Source organism: Cryptomeria japonica, chromosome 3, assembly GCF_030272615.1.
Source record: "Cryptomeria japonica chromosome 3, Sugi_1.0, whole genome shotgun sequence".
NCBI lineage: Eukaryota > Viridiplantae > Streptophyta > Pinopsida > Cupressales > Cupressaceae > Cryptomeria > Cryptomeria japonica.
In genome coordinates, this window is record NC_081407.1 from 398,753,943 (window position 1) to 398,774,092 (window position 20,150).

General features: G+C 38.1%; 1 protein-coding gene across 2 annotated transcripts in view; it reads left to right on the plus strand.

Moving 5' to 3' along the window:
• Window positions 1-20,150, plus strand: part of LOC131047855 (serine/threonine protein phosphatase 2A 55 kDa regulatory subunit B beta isoform) — an 87,487-nt gene that overhangs the window by 58,037 nt on the left and 9,300 nt on the right. For both annotated transcript variants that reach the window (XM_057981640.2, XM_057981641.2), the window contains exons 8-9: window positions 18,830-18,953; window positions 19,113-19,236. In XM_057981640.2, the coding sequence (XP_057837623.1) occupies window positions 18,830-18,953; window positions 19,113-19,236 (248 nt within the window). The remainder of the gene's footprint in view (window positions 1-18,829; window positions 18,954-19,112; window positions 19,237-20,150) is intronic.

The following is a 20,150-nucleotide window of genomic DNA, read 5'->3' on the forward strand; positions in this document are numbered from 1 at the left end:
AATGCATTTCTAATTTACACACTTATTCTCAGAACAAATCTAAGGCTCATACACTTAAACTAACAAATTAAATCTCACACTCAAAACATGTAAACTTAAATCACACACTTTCAATCAAAAACATTTTCTTAATTTATGAACATCAATTTAAAACATTCACTTAATTTATTACTAATTATAAAACTACTTTCCTCCAAAGCAATTTAGGAGTGAAGACAGAATAGTTCTGCTCCCTGTCACGGTAGTGACAGGAAGTGGAACAGTGTGGAAGAACACCAGAATTATGAGTCACAGCCTACCGGTTCAAACATGTATTCGTCTGAATATCAGAATTCTGAATCACAGCTCATTCAATCAGATCAAACATAAGTTCGGATAGATATAACTTGATTTCTGAACTGAGGTATTTTCCTTATCCTGCAATTTCCGATTAGACTTGCGAATGCAGAAATGATATTACAATTTAAACAAAAGATGTTCTACTATACGGATTATTAAATGTTCTGCAAACTCACAATTCCTTCAAACCGATACTAAGTTAAATCTGAACTAAACTGTTTATTAAATCACACTGTTAAAACAATGAACATGTAATCATGCAATCGAAACATAAAACTACTCACTCCACACTTATAAAGAAGTCACCTGATAACGTGAGCAAGGGGGCCTTGCCTTCTCGGTCACCAAGTGCTGAAACTATAAACGCTTGCTACTTCAAACCATGCAATCGCAATCAGAGAATAATAATTGGAACAGCAATGTTTTTCATATATATAATCGGCTTATCTTCTTGAACAATCCCATACATATTTATATAACACTGCTTACTAATATTGTCTCTAACTGATTACGAGTTTGTAACCATGAAACTTGTTTTATACAAAACAAAATAAATACCATCAACTAATCTAGGGCCGCAGGCCACCGAATCGAAACAATATAACAGTTTTAACAATTCTAGGCTATTCCAAGACTATGCCAAAACCATCTGTCAAAAATAGATCACCTTCATGCCAATATCTCTCATTCTCATGATCCATGCGCCAAGCAATCCCTTCTTCCAAGTACCTGTCCACCTATAGATCCCTTGTTATGGCAGTTTAAACAGTTTAGTCAGCAAATAACCACGGTTTTCATTCATAGTTTTGGTTTTGACTTTTCTTTCATATTTATCGAATTCCCTCCTTTCTTCCTTACCAAATGGTGACAGGAATGACATGGATACCATAGGAATGACAAATAATGGCAAATTAAGGGTAAAATAAATAACACATCCAAGTCTCATCATTTTCCCTCCAGCTTAGGGTTTTGCATGTCCTCATGCAAAAGAAAGAATATAAATACAAACCAGGTGGAGGAACTAGTTTCTGTAGATTGCTGGGAACCTCCTGAAACCAATGCTGCTTCATCTCCCTTACAAGCCTTTCATGTTCTTTGACCGTGAGAGAAGGTTCTGTAGTAGCAACAGTCTGTTTCACCTCTGCCTTGAGTTTACTCAGCTCTTCTGCCTGTAATCTAACAAGAGCCTGTGCATCCTCTAACTGCTTCTGGAGTGACTAATTCTCTGTTTTCAACCGAGCAATGGAATCCCTCAAAGTCCAGACTTCTTCTTTCTGTTTCATCAGAAATTCCTCATTTCCTACATTCTCCCCTTCATAAGACATGAGAGTGATATCAGCTGGGTTCAGCAGGATTTCATTATCAAAGTTTCCTTGCTCGAGATCCTTTCCTTTTTGGGGTGATTGTTCTGTTCCTTGTGGTATATTCTGTATGACTTGATGAACACTTTTCTCTTGATCTGCAGTTAACCCTTCTTGATTCTCTTCTTTATTCAAAGCTGCTTGGTCGTCATTTACTGGCAAAGGACAGTTATCTGTAGTTCCCAACAACAGAGTTTCATTAATATCTCCCGGCAAAGGGTTATTAACAGTATTTACAGGTTGCTCCTCAAGTGTTTCAGTATGCCCTGCTGTAGATATGATGCCTCCAGCATCTTCTTGATTCATTTCTTCCCCAGTGTGTTCAGTAATTACATTTTCATCATACACATTCTCATCAAACTCGTTTTGTTCATCATTAGGAGGGATTCCTTCTTCTTGTAAAGGTTCATAAGCCTGTACCTGTACTATCACAGGGCTAAGGGATTTCTTTTGCCGTTTTTCTTTTATCTTCTGCCGATTCATATGTCTCAGCTCTCGTTGCACCTTGCCATGTTGCTTGATTACTGCTGACAAGACTTGTAAATCTTCCTCAATTCCTTCATCAATGTGGGTAGTGGCTACTCTGGCTAAACGTTGAAGCCGATCTTCTTGTGTAGTTTGTGTTTCACCCATATCATCAGAGGGTTCTACGACAAGTTTCCTCTTTCGTTCAGAACCAAGGGATTGTTTACTAATTGCTTTACCCTTAACAACTGAACTCCTAGTTTGATAAGGGCTTTGGATTGGTGTGCCGCCAGATATCAATTTTTGTTTGTTTTGGTTTTTTAGAGACCGTCTTTTGGGAGAAGTCGAGGTTGTACTAGGGTTTTTCCCAGATTCTACATATTCTTCCTCTTCTTCAGAAGCATTTTCTTTCTCAACAGGGCTATCAGAAGGTTCCCCTTCACTTACAGGGTTATTTTCTTGCTCATTCACAGAGCTATCACCCCTCTATTCCTCAACAGAATTTTCCCTATCAGAAGGCTCCTGGTCTGAATCATAGCTAACAAAAGAGTCCCAATTACCAGGGGGAGAGAGTTTTTGCAATTCCCCAATAACTAGTAACCTGATGAGCCCATGATGTGCTAGGGCATGGCCATGACCCTCTTGAACATTTTGACTCATACGTTGCAGAGATGAGTAAAGAAAATAGGGAACATTAACAAGCATTCCTCTCGGCAAATGTAACAGTAAGCGGAAATGGTGGGCATACACATAAACATACCTGCCTTCGCATGTGATATACTGGATGATGAATCTAGCCACATGTTTCCAATGAGCTAGAAGCGAAAGCAATTTAGTACCTTGGCCTGAGACGACGACAACAGATTCCACTCTGTCTAAAAACCTTTTCCGAAGCTTCTTAAGAGCCACCACTTTCTTTGAGCTTTCAGGAAAATAATTTTCACCACTGATGGGTAACCTTGAAACTTTGGCTATAGAATCCACTGTGACAGAAATAGTTAACCCGCGGACAACAGCTCGGCCTTTGGAAAATTTTTCTGCGAATTCCTGAGTAGTGCGTTCATCATAACCCCTTAGCTGTTTAAAATATACATCCCATCTGGCTTGCTTAAAGACTTTATATGCTTCTTCGTATTCGGGCTTTCTTACTTCATCCATTGTCACAGGCTCATACCGAGGATGCCGTTCCCCCGCCATGATTGTAACAGAGTTTTTTTTCAAAACTTTTACCAAAAACCTTCAAAACTTTTACCAAAAACCACTGTTTGGGAAATAGTGACGGAAATTTACAATTATGAGGGCAAGATAAGACAAACAAGGTAATGATGACAAGGAGAGGCTTTTAAGGGATGAGGAAGAGATTATGACGGCCAAGACACATATACAACACGTTTCCCCCCCCCAGCTAAGCATCAAACCCGTCCACAGGGCATGTCACCATAGGGTAGAGAAAAATAAAAGAGGAAATTAAATAAATAAACAAAAGAAAAGCAAAACGAAACCATTACCGAATACCGAGGAACTCGATGACGAGAGAGTGCAAAGATCGCCAAGGATGGAGGAGGTGACTGGAAGCTGAAGTGGAGCCAGGAGATCCGACATCACACGAGCGCAACCGCCAAGTCAGGTGAAGTCACATGGCGGAACAATTACGTCACCAAACATGCGGAGAGAGATGACGAACCAGAAAGAAGTGGGTGGCGACCGAATCGAGCACGAGGGACAGCATGGCAGGTGAAGTGATAAGTGGTAAACAAACCGCACTGACAGAAAGAAATGCCAAAAGAGAATGAGCGGAGGACTTCCTGTCCTTTCCTGGACAGGAAGTCTAGAAGCCACCAGAGGGAAAGATAGGGCGGTAACGAGAGTGGCAAGAGAGAAGGAGATAGCATGGGTGTTAGGCCCGTTGGTTTTTATTTGCTCTTTTCATTTTTTTTTTTTTTCTTTTTTCTGTCTTTTTTTCTCTCTCTCTCTCTCTTTTTTTTTTTCTTACCTTTATCTATTTATTTATTTTTAATTTGGGGTTTTTCTTTGTTTAATAACGACACCAGGCCACCGATAACTCAGTTTTCAACCGGATGCCGCTTGGTTGTGTTGGGAACCCAGTTTTCACAGCCAGGAATTATTGCAACTACGAGCCGTTGGTAAACCAGTTTTCAGCCAGTAGTCGGCCAACAATGCCAGAAAACTGGTTTTCATTGTTGGATCTTTTATTGCATTTTTTTTTTTTTTTTTTTTTTAATATTCAATTTTGAAGGAGGCCAAAGGGAACCATGGTGAGTTCCTTAGCCACATCAAGAAAGAAGGTTTCCTTCGAAAGAGGTTTCCGGTACAGCTTCAAGTGGTGACCATTAACGAGGAACTTGCGGTGTTCAGAATCCACAGTGCAGAGTTGAACAACACCGTTATCATATACATGCTCAACTTCGTAAGGTCCCAACCATCTTGTGTGAAACTTGCCTTTGAAATCCTGGAATCGAGAGTCATACAAAAGCGCCCAATCCCCAGGCTGAAAAGAGCGATGGTGAATATGTCGATCATGCCACAGAGCTCGTTGCTTCTGGACGACCTCTGTGTGAAAGAGTGCATCCTGACGGAGCTTATCGAGAGAGTGTAGTTGGGCAATGCGGTCCTTCTGAGCATCAGAGAGACTTAGACCGAGTTGCAACGCAGTCCGCAGAGTCTTAATTTCAAACTCAATCGGAAGAACGGCCTTCTTACCATAAACGAGTTCATAAGGGGTCAGACCAGTAGTGGTCTTCCACGTCGTGCGGTAGGCCCATACAGCTTCAGGAAGCCGCATGGCCCAATCACGTTTATGAAGAGCAACCGTTTTGGTAAGAATGTTCTCAAGTTCTCTGTTGGTGACCTCAACTTGTCCATTAGCTTGGGGATGGTAAGGAGTGGACTTCCGATGACGGATCTCATATTCTTTGACTAGAGCAGCAATAAGTTCTAAAGTAAATTGTGGTCCTTGATCTGTAGTGATTTACCGAGGAACACCAAAGCGAGTGAAAATTTCTGAATATAGAAAGTCAGCCACTTTAGTGTCTCGTGTATGTTTGAGCGCAATGACTTCAACCCACTTAGTGACATAATCTGTGCAAACAAGAATGTACTCCTTGTTCCTAGAAGGTGGGTTGATAGGACCCACAAAATCAAGGCCCCACTTCTCGAAGGGTTCCAAAGATATCTGAGGATGTAATGGCATCTCATCTGAGCGTGTAGGACGACCCATCCGCTGACACTGATCACAATGATGAATATATCGCTTACAATCCTTATGGATTGTAGGCCAATAATACCCAGCAGTGAGGATCTTTTGAGCTGTCCTCTGAGTAGCAAAATGCCCTCCACATGGTTCAATATGGCAAGCTCGAAGAATGTCAAAGACATCCTCCTCAGGTACACATCTACGCATGATGTTGTCAATGCCAGTGCAAAAGAGGAGACCATTAATCTTGGTATATTGTCCACTAAGGCCCACCAACTTCCGACGTTCTCGAGGGGAGAAGTGAGGAGGGAACTTGCATGTGACCAAGTAGTTGGCAATATCAGCAAACCAAGGACTCTTTGCGGAGATAGCAAAGAGGTGTTCATCAGGAAAGGTGTCATCAACTGGAGTTGGTTCATTGTCTGGCAACGGCAACCTGGATAGGAAATCTGCAACCACATTTTCTCGACCAGGCTTATCAAGTATAGTGACATCAAATTCTTGTAATAAAAGTAACCACCTAATGACTCTGCCAGTGACTACTGGTTTATTCATTAGAAAGCGAATTGCCGAATGATCTGTATGAACAAACACTTTATATCCAGTAATATAATGACGAAATTTATTAATAGCATAAACAACAGCTAAAAACTCCCTTTCAGTTACCGTATAGTTTACTTCTGCACCTGTGAAGTTCTTGCTGATGTAATAAATAGAATAAAAGAGATTGTCTTCTTTTTGTCCAAGCACTGCGCCCATAGAAGAGTTAGAGGCATCGGTATGGATGTGAAATGGCAACTCCCAATTTGGACCTCTAAGGACTGGGGTGGTCACAAGCTTGGTTTTAATAGTCTCAAAGGCTTCCTGACACTCAGGCGTCCAGGAGAAGACAACATCTTTGGCTAAAAGAGAAAACAAAGGAGAAGCAATCTTGCTGAAGTTTTGAATAAACCGTCGGTAATACCCAGCATGGCCAAGAAAACTCCTCACATCTTTTGGACTGGATGGTGTAGGTAGGTCATGAATTATTTGGACCTTTTTAGGATCAACTTGAATACCTTTGGAAGAAATGAAATGACCTAAGACGATGCCCTTAGTCATAAGAATGTGACACTTTTCATGACTTAAAGATAAATTAGTATCTATACATCGCTTAAGCACTTTCTCTAAGTTTGTTTTTGCCTCTTGATAAGTATTGAACCGTAAAGTCATCCATATAGACTTCTACACAATCATTCACAAGGTCAGCAAAAATACTTAGCACAGCCCACTGAAAGGTAGCTGGGGCATTACATAATCCAAATGGCAGCACATTATAGGCAAATGTCCCCCAAGGACAAGTGAAGGTGGTCTTATCCTGGTCTTCAGGTGCTATGCGGATTTGATTATATCCACTGAATCCATCCAAGAAGGAGAAGAATCGTTTCCCTGCAAGAGTGTCCAGAACTTGATCAATAAATGGTAAGGGAAAATGATCCTTTTTAGTTGCTTTATTAAGTGCTCTATAATCAACACAAATACGCCACTTACCATTCTTCTTTGGCACAACAACTAAAGGAGATACCCACCTGCTATCTGAAATAGGATATATAAAACCAACATTTAACAATTTTTGTAGCTCCTCCTTGACTATGTCCCGCAAAACAGGGTTAAGTCTTCGTTGTGGTTGTTTGACAGGACGACTCCCTTCCTCAATGTAAATGTGATGTGTGCAAGTGTCGGGATGGATACCACGCATATCTTGGTACTCCCAAGCAAATGCGGCTTTATTGTCCCTAAGCATGGTAATAAGGTCCTTGATCTGTTCTGGGCTTAACTGTGGAGTGATATTAAGGGTGCGACCTGGTAAAATCTCCATAGGTTGTGACTGTATAGGAGAATCAAGAGCTAACACTTGTGATGAATCATGACTTTCTAAGGATAGTAATGGACTATACAAACACTGGTGAGGCAACAACTGGTGTAATATGAAAAAGTGACGAATAGACTGAGAACCACCTACTAGAGGAAAACTGCCAAAAGGACAACTAGTAGTTATTTGCAAAGGAAGAACCAAGTTGTCCAAAATGTCATTTGACCCATACCTGTTTTGAAGAAAATTAACAAGAAGGTTATCCTCTGTGGGCTCTTCAAAGTCATGTGCTTGTTCAATAGTTAGGACTGGTAAGGAATCTTCCAAGTCACTATCAACCCAAGTAGGATCTTCCATTTCTAGCAGGGGTTGAGCAGGTGGATATAGTGTTAATTGCTTAGTTTGTTTGCCATTAGAGATAACCATATTACCCGACCGACAGTTGATAAAAGCATTAGCAGCAGCTAACCAAGGTCGTCCTAAGATTAAGGGATACCCCCCCAGCTTAACTTTAGGCTGCAAAATCATAAAGTCAGTTGGAAATTCCCATGAATCAATAGAAAGGACCACATCTTCAATAACCCCTTCAGGCTTAACCAGGGAACGATCAGCCATCTGAAGAACTGTAGGTGTAGGCCTAAGTCCTTCAAGAGACAATTTTGTCTTGGTCTCATTAGTCATCACATTAATTGTAGCACCTAAATCCACAAGTGTATTAGGAATAGTAACCTTACCAATGCTTACCTGGATGACTGGGCTCCCTGGATCTGCATATTTGGGGATTGTCAAATTTCCAAGCATAAGATCTGCGAGTTGCCCAATAACCTGAACAGTCTTGGGATCTTCCTTCTTCTTTTGCCTTCGTGTACATAACTCTCGAATTGTTTTATTGTACACCGGAATATCTTTGATAGCCTGCAATAAAGGAATTTTAATATTAACATTGCGGAGCTCATTCATAAGATCAAATTCAGTTTGCGTAATCTCCTTTGGTACAGGTTTAGAAAGAAATCGATTAGGAAATGGAGGTTTTTTTTCAGGCTCCTCCTCGGGTTCTTCATTTATTTCCTGACCTTAGTTGTATGCCCTCGAGTTCTACTACATTAATTGGATAATTGGGATAACCTGCCACCTCATTAGTATACACAGGTTGGGATGGCTTATTATTAGGATTGGGGTTTGGTTGAGTGGGCAGTGATGTTGGCTTTGGTGGTTGTGGCAGGTTAAGTGGGGGATTAGATGAAGATGATGGTATAGGCGGAAGGAATTGTTGTGGTTGTTGGTAAGGACTTATTAGAGGTGGAGGAGGAAATGGAACTTGTGGTGGATAGGATTGTGGGTATGGTGTAGGTTGTGGCGCATGCGGTCTCCATGCCTGTTGCCACGGTTGCGTTCCGAACTAGTAATTTTGAGACCACTGAGGATAGGATGGAGGTTGTTGCCAGCTTCCATACCATGTGTTTGGATTGGGAAAGGTTTGACTCGGCCCAGGAAAATACTCATTGGAGAAACCTGGTTGTATTGCTCTTGGTGGAAAAGGTCGTTGCGGGGCCATATAATATACAGGTTCCTCAGCATATTCCATATTAACTATTCCTTCAGAAAGAGGTCTTAAAGTAGAACTTTTACTCGCCTCCTCTAGGGATGAAATATTTGTTCTATTATATGGACAATCCTCAGGACCATGCTTTTTACGACATGTAGGACAATATATTGCTAAGGCCTTCTCCGCTTCTTCCTGTTTCCTGCGAGTATACAAAGTGTCTATTTGTTTTCCCATATGATTTAATAAATCAGTTTTAAGATCCTCACGCAAATTACCTATTTCCCGTTTTGAAATACCTGATGCTCCTCCCGAAGTAGACAACCTACTAGAGTGACTCCGTAGGGGACGTTGAGACCTGGAGTAGTTCCTGCAAATGTCAACAATATCATCAAAACTCAATTTTGAAATATTTCCTTTACCCATTAAATTTAGAGCATCCATAGTCTCATCCTTTATCCCTCTAAGAAATAACGTTTTAGTAGTGTCAGGAGTGAGTCCTGGCTGTCTTGATCGTTGAAGATTGAATATGAAACGTTCCAGGTAATCTTCCACGGATTCATCCTCCTTTTGGTTCATGCGAAAGACTTCATCCCAGATATCTTTGGTTTTGCAATAATCTTGATATTTGTCCATAAACACCTGTTTCATCTCATCCCAAGATTTGATATGTCGCAAACTCATGAACCAACGCAATGCCGCATCCTTTAATGTAGCTGGGAACAGTTTGAGCTTTTGGCCGTCATTCCTGTAGTCATAGCTGTTGCATAAAACTTCAAATTTAAATAAGAAAATATCAGGGTCTTCAATTGATAATCCTTGAAAGACGGGCAACGCAGAATGGGGAATGTTTTTCATGGGAGCATCCTCGTCCGGATGGATAATGGGATACTCAAAAGCAATTGGTTCATTGTTTACTAATGCTCTTTCACCATTATTATTGTTAGCATCTCGCCCCCCTAAGTTTCTCCCTTCATTATTAGGATCCGCCATGGTTTCGAATGCCCAAGGAGTATAGACAACTATAGTTGGCTTGTTATTTACTAGGGATGAACCTGCTCTTAAGTCGTAGGACTTGTTGAATTGTTTGGCAACCCTTTGATAGGTCTCTTCAAGGGACTCAGAATGGTTATCAACTGAAGTCTCTTCAATGACGCACTTCTCTAAATCGGGTTCGTTGAACTGGGTTTTTAATGGAATGCCAACTTCTATGTGATTTTTAGCTTCCTCTGATTGTTGTCTCTTTTTGCTTTCCCTTAAATGATGTTTGGGTACTCAATGGTTTGGATTTACTTTTTGGGTTTTCTGTACCTATATCTATTGCTTGTTTCTTAACAAATCTACCTTTATTGTCTCTAGCTCTATTCATGCATCTAGATGAACTATTGCAGCGCAAACCTGAGGTACTAATCCAAGCAATGTTGACAATTGCTCAAACTTTCACAAAGGCGCACTGTTCCTATCTTAACTTACTACGGCTTCACGCCTTTAACACCTCTCCCCGGCAACAGCGCCAAAAATGTAGGGTAAAACTGCGGTCTAATTTCTCTTCAAATTAACTTGGAACTTATGCGGACATCCTCAGTTGTACCTTAAAGTGTCAATCCGGGATTCGTAAGCTGATGAGAGGTATAATGGCTATTTGCTCAAGGGATGAAGATAGTATGTTAAGTGATTATGAATGCATTTCTAATTTACACACTTATTCTTAGAACAAATCTAAGGCTCATACACTTAAACTAACAAATTAAATCTCACACTCAAAACATGTAAACTTAAATCACACACTTTCAATCAAAAACATTTTCTTAATTTATGAACATCAATTGAAAACATTCACTTAATTTATTACTAATTATAAAACTACTTTCCTCCAAAGCAATTTAGGAGTGAAGACAGAATAGTTCTGCTTCCCGTCACGGTAGTGACAGGAAGTGGAACAGTGTGGAAGAACACCAGAATTATGAGTCACAGCCTACTGGTTCAAACATGTATTCGTCTGAATATCAGAATTCTGAATCACAGCTCATTCAATCAGATCAAACATAAGTTCGGATAGATATAACTTGATTTCTGAACTGAGGTATTTTCCTTATCCTGCAATTTCCGATTAGACTTGCGAATGCAGAAATGATATTACAATTCAAACAAAAGATAGTCTACTACACGGATTATTAAATGTTCTGCAAACTCACAATTCCTTCAAACCGATACTAAGTTAAATCTGAACTAAACTGTTTATTAAATCACACTGTTAAAACAATGAACATGTAATCATGCAATCGAAACATAAAACTACTCACTCCACACTTATAAAGAAGTCACCTGATAACGCGAGCAAGGGGGCCCTGCCTTCTCGGTCACCAAGTGCTGAAACTATAAACGCTTGCTACTTCAAACCATGCACTCGCAATCAGAGAATAATAATTGGAACAGCAATGTTTTTCATATATATAATCGGCTTATCTTCTTGAACAATCCCATACATATTTATATAACACTGCTTACTAATATTGTCTCTAACTAATTACGAGTTTGTAACCATGAAACTTGTTTTATACAAAACAAAATAAATACCATCAACTAATCTAGGGCCGCAGGCCACCGAATCAAAACAATATAACAGTTTTAACAATTCTAGGCTATTCCAAGACTATGCCGAAACCATCTGTCAAAAATAGATCACCTTCATGCCAATCTCTCATTCTCATGATCTATGCGCTAAGCAATCCCTTCTTCCAAGTACCTGTCCACCTATAGATCCCCTGTTATGGCAGTTTAAACAGTTTAGTCAGCAAATAACCACGGTTTTCATTCATAGTTTTGTTTTGACTTTTCTTTCATATTTATTGAATTCCCTCCTTTCTTCCTTACCAAATGGTGACAGGAATGACATGGATACCATAGGAATGACAAATAATGGCAAATTAAGGGTAAAATAAATAACACATCCTAGTCTCATCAAGTCCTTTAGTCCTCATACCCCATCCTTGTGCACCATTGATCCTCCTTTTTGAAACTTTTCTGAACATCGTATAATACATTTTTTATTCAACGAGATTTCCTTTGACTTGAGACTAATGAAAATCCTAACTGATTTGTATGATTGGCAACTTTGCTGAACCTATGCACGTGGGAAAACCATGTGTAATTTGTGTCTTCCTCTGTCTCCTATCCTCCCTCAAGTTCAGAATTCAAATAAAAGTATATATAAAATTATAAGAAATATTTGTTACAATCAGGATTGGTTACAAAATTTTTTGGTTCCATAATGGTTTGAGGATTGATCTTATTCTACCTCCTTGCTGTTGCATAAATACGTTTCCCTTATCAGGTGTTGAGTGCATGGATGACAACCTAACTTCATATGCTTGGTGGTGTACATCACATGTTGGTTAAAGCTCACTGGAGTAGCATTATAGAGGGTATTTGCTAATTGGTATTGGGCCTTGTTGGTTATAGAGTTGGTGTCAAGTAGGTGATATATTGCACTTGAAACCTTTAGTACTTATGCTATTCATAGGGAGAACTGATCACATTAGTAACAATCCAAAGTAAACCAATTATGAAGAAAGCTAATTGGAATGGTGACACTTTGAGGAGAGAAACTTAGAATTGTATTGTTTTGAGAAGAGCTATTTTGAATGGTATGGTTTTGAAGAAAGCTACTTAGAATGGTATTGTTCTAGGAGGGGTTTGGACTTGGGGAAAACCATTTAGAGGTTGAAGCCATTTGGAATTGTGATGAAGCAACACAAGTGGAACTTGAATGGTGCTTGGATCATGAAGCATCTAGAGTTGAGGAATTGCTCACCATCCACTAATTTTTGGAAATTGTTGTGGTCTAGAGTTTGGCACTATTTGGTGTTGCGCATGGGTGAGTTTGGTACTATTTCGTGTAGCGCATAGGTGAGGTTGGCACATGACAACGATTATATAATTTTAACCTACCAACCACCTTACAAGGAAAAGAGCTATCATAAAATCCACCACAATTTCTTTTTCATAATAAACCTAATGAATAATATAAGAATTAGAAGTATGGGAGTTCAAGATTTATCTCCAAATTAATTTAACAAGACTAAGAAGTGAATCCCCATGACTTAAGGTCAAAGAATGGAATATCTTTGTAAAATAAAGAAAATGTGAAGGGCTATCTCTCATAGTGAGTCCTAAGTTAAAATGAGGAAGTGAGGTAGAGTTTAATATGATGGAAAATGTGAATTAATATAATCAGTAACACTATATCTCCTTATGACATGCCAGCACATCTCAAATTAATGAAGACATCATCACTTACTCTTGGTCATTCAATAGATAATCGACCTCACAACAAGAAAATTTACATAGATATTTTATCGCATAGATCCACTAATTACTTATTGGAATCCTACAAAGCCTTTAATTTTTACAAAATGTACTCACATATTATTATTATTAGACAAACCAAACAAGTGTCAAGGACAACAAAAGATATCATGTTAAAAGGTTCTTCCTTCTAATTGTTACCTTCCTTCAAGTTTGAAGTGGAGGCTCCATTATAAAGAGAGAAGAAAAGTTTAAATTCCTTGACACGTTAAATTAAGAATAAAACCTAGAACTAGCAAGGTTTCTATGAGTGAGTGGTACAAAGAAATTTAAAGTAAACCTAGCATTTTGTTCTTAGGCTAGGCTAGAAAGCTATTTGACATTTTGTTTCTATAACTTCTCAGTTAGAGACAAGCTAAAACTTGTAAGTACAACACAATGGTTGAATTGAATAAATGATGCACCACACTTGAGTAAATGGAATCAAGGAAACCTGCAGTACCAAACTTGCAAATCCATAAAGTAGTTCTTTTAACCTAACCACAAATACACAAGATTTCACAAAAGGACCTTGAACGTCAATTTTAGTAGCATCTAGGCATAGCAATTCTATTGAAAATTTCAGTGACAATAACACTTCTAAGTATATGCAAGCTTTTCTACTTGTGATTTATTCAAGACAAATAAAAAGCGTACCATAATTTCTACACTAAAATTAGTTTACTTGCTTTCAAAGCAAGCCTAAAATATATAACTTTGTCTTAAAATACATCTTCTAATATAATAAATCTTGGAACATCTTTGGATAGACTTTCTAGAAAATCATCTAAAAATAACTCTTTCCCAAGAAATTACAACTGCCAAAAATAGTCATGAGCATGGGAGATCCTCTAAAGAAACTAGGAAACCCTAATAAGCATTGGTATTGATCCATACGGTTGTACAAATTTCCGTTTGAGGATCTCGAGCCCCTAAAAAATTGTGTAGGTACAAAATAGTGTTAGAAATCTACACTTGGATCGATGATGGGTTGGCCATAGAGGGGCTAGTGGCTTAGTTGGTAGAGCACTCCAACAACAAATGGAAGGTCCTAGGTTCAAGTCCTAGCTATTCTATATGAGCTATAACTCAACATGTGGTATTGGAGCCAAGCTAGGAGCCCCAAGCACTTGCAATGTGGCTTGGTGGGGGGGGGGGTGTTGGAAAAAACTACACCTAGACCAATGATGAGCTGTCCATAGAGGGGCTAGCAGCTCGGTTGGTAGAGCACTCCAACAACAAATGGAAGGTCCTAGGTTTGAGTCGTAGTTGGTCCATATGAGTTGTCAAAGGTGGCCTATATCTTGTCCATGATGAAGACCTTTTTACAGGGGAAATTATCCATCTTGAAATGCTTTATGAAAAGCGAAGGAAATGACATGCTCCCCATGACAACTATTGTAGGTGTTGGAAGGATGAAAACACTTGTTGTACTTTGGATAACTTGTGGTAAAAATTGAAAGAAGAAACTTGACTTCTCCAATGAAATCCTTTTGTGTTTTCAAGAAGAAACTTGAGTTTCCATGTAGAGGGCACTCTTTGAATGCTTGAAAGCACTTTTTCTAATGTCTTTAACTTGATCTTTTGTCACTTGAGTCACTTGGCGTGCCCCAAAGTCCTCCCATGCACTTTTGTCATGTTTTGAAATTGATATTTTGTCATTCAAGTGGCTAGGTGTGTGTAATCCCTAAATTTTACCCTAAAATCACAATTTCCATTCAAATAAGAAACGTAAGATCATTAGAGGTATAACTTTACCATTTAGAATGGCTTTTAGCAAGATAAACCTTGATATAAGTCCTGCAGCCATATTAAACAATATTGGATATATATATTTATATAATTCATAAATATCATTTATTTCCATTAGAATTAGTAATGACACATGTAGGTACAGATACATATAATTATCATAATTCATTAGATAGGTCTAATCACAATAGAGTTTGAATGAAGGAACATGATAGGATCAGCCCAAAGCAATCTTCACGCTAAGCCCAAGAGCGGATATATCATCCCACTTGGCCCCAAGGGGTAGGCACCTTGGGCATCCATCATGGAGTGGTCTACCTAGTGGGATGCTTGTATCTGCACCCCCTATCCATGTTTCTTTATTCATCCTCTTGAGAGCATGATGGGTTTCAATGAAAGACTTCCCCTACCAACCAATCCACACTCTGGAATCCCTTGAAAAATCATATAAGATGCTGGGAGCCTGTCCTTTCCAATCAAGCCCAAGAGAATGGAATGAGCACCCAGTCATTCCGCATGCCATCTATGGGGCCAATAGAATGCACCGTCCCCATAGTGTATTTATAAGTTTTTATTGGCCCCATAACCACATTTGTCAGTCAACCTCCTGGCCCCACCATGGGGGTTGGTGTACTTGATGGGGGTGTCAGCGCTGCTGCACTCTTATCATGCATTTCTGCCTTCACCCCATAATGGGATAGTTGGTTGGATCCAGTATATGAATCATTACTAATTAATTATGCATATATTAGGGATAGTAGCAAGAATGATAATATACATTAGCAGCATTATACTAATTACTTATTATTCCCAACTATTATTAAATTGCAGACATGCTAGTTGGATCAGCAGAAAAAGTATTATGTAATATGCATCATACCAGATAATTGTAACTATATAAGTCTGCTGACTATTCTTGTTAATTCAGAAACTGATTGTTTCTTCCTTGATCAACTGCCTTCTTTCTCTGCTTCGATGCCTATCCTTGATCGGTTAAGGTTGCTGGGAAATATTGCTTGATCGCTTTGATATGTTATGATTGATCTGCTCTTTTTGGATGAGTGCTTGCACTTCTTGATTCCCCTGCTTCAATAAATGGCCCTCTCCTATTTATATCTTCATTATTGGAGAATCACATTCTTTCATTAAGTTCATTGCCCTTGCAAGGGACATTCACATAACCCTTCAGAATTAATCACTGCACACTTGCAGATCACACCCCTTTCTATTTCCAATTCGCACCTCGTCACATATTAATTGCTGCTTTTTCATGTATTTGATCTCTGCCCTATGTTTTTGGGTGATAAGCATATATCTATATTAGATCTGATCTAGGTCGCCCCCCATAATGAACCCATATTAAATTTAATGTAGGTCAGCCTCTAATGAGTTTATATTAAGTTTAATCTTCATAATTAGATTAATCTTGGTTGGCCTGCAAATAATCCCAACCAGCCTCTATGGTATTCAATGCCTAGGTTATTAATAAGGGCTGCGATCTGTTCTTTCTGTAAATGCTAACCCTACCTTGGCAGGGGCATGACAGTCTGCCCTTCCCAAGATTGCTTGTCCTCAATCAATGACAGTTTTAACCAAATCTTTTCAATGTGAGGGTCTGTAAACTAACCCTTGGAGGTTTGTCTTCCTTATTTAAATTTGGTTGACCCAATGTTTGCACAATATTATAGATATCTCATAATGTTAAGGCAAGAACTTTATATATTAAGATGAGGATTAGAAGCATGACACACCTCTGTGACCTCAAATGCAATACATTCATATCTGTTCGGTTCAGTCTAGTCTCATATTCTAGATCAACCAAAAATAGAAATCTCACAATGATAGGAATATGTTTACAATAATCATAGACACTCATGGAGTAGACATACATAAAAACACAAAGCCTACACATGAATATATACAGGCACGAAGCATATACATGAATATATGTAGACATGTATTGTTAGATCCTTCTTATTGACTAGAATGCATTCATTCATTCATCTTTACCCTGCAAGCTGGCAGGATCAAGGCTCTGATACCATTTGTAACGTCTCCTTTTCGAGATTACCCTATCTTGACCTAAAATCACAAATTCCATTCAAATAAGAAATGTAATGTCGTTAGAGGTATAACTTTACCATTTAGAATGCTTTTTTAACAAGATAAACCCTAATTAAGTCTTGCAACCATATAAAACTATATTGGATATATATATTTATATAATTCATAAATCTCAATTATTTCCATTAGAGTTAGTAATCACACATTTAAGTATTAATATAATTATCATAATTTATTAGATAGGTCTAATCACAATAGAGTTTGAATGAAGGAGCATGATAGGATCGGCCCAAAGCAATCTTCACACCAAGTCCAAGAGCATGAAATGAGCACCCAGTCATTTGGTCTCCTGGCCCTACCATGGGGGTGTCAGCGCTGCTGCTTTCTTATCATGTATTTCTTCCTTGACCCCATAATGGAATGGTTGGTTGGATCCAGTATTGAATGAATCATTACTAATTAATTCTGCATGTATTAGGAATATTAGCAAGAATGATAATATAAATTAGAAGCATTATACTAATTACTTATTATTCCCAAATATTATTAAATTTCAGACATGATAGTTGGATCAGCTGAAAAAGTATAATGTAATATGTATCATACCAAATACTTGTAATTATATAAGTCTGCTGATTATTCTTGTTAATTCTGAAACTGATTGTGTCTTCCTTGATTGACTGCCTTCTATCTCTGCTTCGATGCCTATCCTTGATCGATTGAGGTTGCTGGGAATTATTGCTTGATTGCTTTAATATATTATGACTGATCTGCCCTCTTTGGATTACTTCTTGTGCTTCTTGATTCCCCCCCTTCAACAAATAGCCCTTTCTCCTATTTATATCTTCATGATGGGAGAGTCACATCCTTTCATTAAGTTCATTACCCTTGCAAGGGACATAACCCTTCAGAATTAATCACTGCACACTTGCAGATCACACCCCTTTCTATTTCCAGTTCGCATCTTTTTACATATTAAATGCTGCTTTTTCATGTATTTGATCGCTGCCCAATGTTTTTGGATGATTAGCATATATTTATTTTAAATCTGATCTAGGTTGGTCCCCCTAATGAATTTTTATTAAACTTGATATAGGCCGGCTTCCAATGAGTTTATATTAAGTTTAATCTTCATAATTAGATTGATCTAGGTCAGCCACCAAATATTCCCAGTCGGCCTGTATGGTATTCAATGCCTAGGTTATTATTAAGGGCTGCAATATGTTCTTTCTGTAAATGGCTGCTAACCCTTCCTTGGCAGGGGCATGACAGTGTGCCCATGGATTAAGTGACACTTTTGTCATGTTACTTCATTGACATTTTGTCATTCAAGTGGCCAGATTCATGCCCAATGGGTGAAATGTACTTTTGCAATTAGTAAATGTCATTAAGTGAATTAGGGCACACCAAGGGGACATAATACACATTTTGGTCAATTTTTCACTTGACTTAAGTGATGGTCTCTTACACAGTTCACTCCAGAAGATTGGAATACTTCTTGATCTATTTTGATGTAGTTTTGTCTTTTTAGCGAAAAAGCTCCTTTTGATGGTCTCTTACACAGTGCACTATAAAGATATAAAATTCAACATCATCTATATTGATTGCTTTGTACTTGTTTAGAAATAGGCTATTCTGAGTAGTTATTACAGGTTTCTAGACATATTAGTCTTTGTTTGAATATATAATTTTATAATTGTATTTTAACTTAGCCATGCATTTTTATTTTTTTTAACTTATGCATTAAAATATTTTATGCTCATCATACCTTTTATGTGCACTGGTTCTAGTTTCCTAAATGAAGATCCTGGAGTTTGTATCTTTTGTTTTGCTAATTCAGATTTTTCTTATGACATTCAATTTTACATTTATATTCTACTTTTTTTCTACAGAGGTTATAACATCAGCAGAATTTCATCCTAGTCACTGCAATATGTTGGCATACAGTAGCTCTAAGGGGACGATTCGCCTAATTGACATGCGGCAATCAGCTTTGTGTGACAATCATGCAAAATTGTAAGACTCCTGTAAAAATATTTTGCTTCAAGCAGTGTCTTGGGACTGTAAATTTATTCCAATATAACTTGTGCACTCTAGAGGCTCATGATTTTTGTTTTTAATGTACCTGTGATTTAATTCAATGGATAAGTAACTTTATTCCTGTCTTTTTAATAGATTTGAGGAGCAAGAAGCACCTGGCACAAGGTCATTTTTTACAGAGATAATAGCTTCAATCTCTGACATTAAGTTTGGAAAGGATGGCAGATATATCCTTTGCCGTGATTATATGACTCTCAAGGTCTATGCTTTCTCTTTTTGTGTTTGATTGATGTGTATTTTTGTAGACAATAGTTAGTGTGTTTAGTTATACTCACCTTTTTTTGAAGTAGGAAGTATTGAAAAGGTGAACATACAGAAAACAATTGAAATATACCATTATTGCACAAATAAAAATATTATATTATTCGGGATCATAAAGGATTTATTTTACATTGATTACAATATCGCTATTATGTAACATGCTAACAACTAACATGTTCATTTATTTAACTAACTTGAAACAATAATCTATGATAAAATAATCCAACATTCACCCCTTTATGACATCACTTTGAACAAAGGTGGGAACATTGGTGCCAGCCTAGTACAACAGGCCAAATAAAGACCGGATCAGTCTTTTAGCTGGACAAAATTTCAAACCTCATTGTACCTTACAGGTCAGTTGTCTCAAGATTCCAGAGAGCCATTGATCTTCATTGTCACTTGTGAGTGACAGATACCTGTGCAGATGTTGCAGGTATTGACAAGACTGTGGAGTATGTGCCATCTGTAACTAATAACATTTATGTGGCTACACACTGGACACAGATCAATTAAGGAATGAATCCCTGACCACAATATTTTCAATCAAGGAATTGCCCCCAAAATGTACAGGGATGCAAAACACAATCTTCTTAGCAAAATTTTTAGTGTAGCACCCTCAAATCTTAATCATTGATGTTCTGTAATATTTAGATAATAATGGATGTTTAGTATCATCATTTTATGCAGTTATGCTCCCCAAAGAAAAGATTAGTATGTTAATGTACACACTTCATAAAAGCACGACTGCAGTTTTAGTCATGCCCTGTGAATTGTAACCAACGACACAACATTTTACTTGTCATAGTCAAACTAATTCCAAACAAGTAACTGATAAGAATAGTCAATACT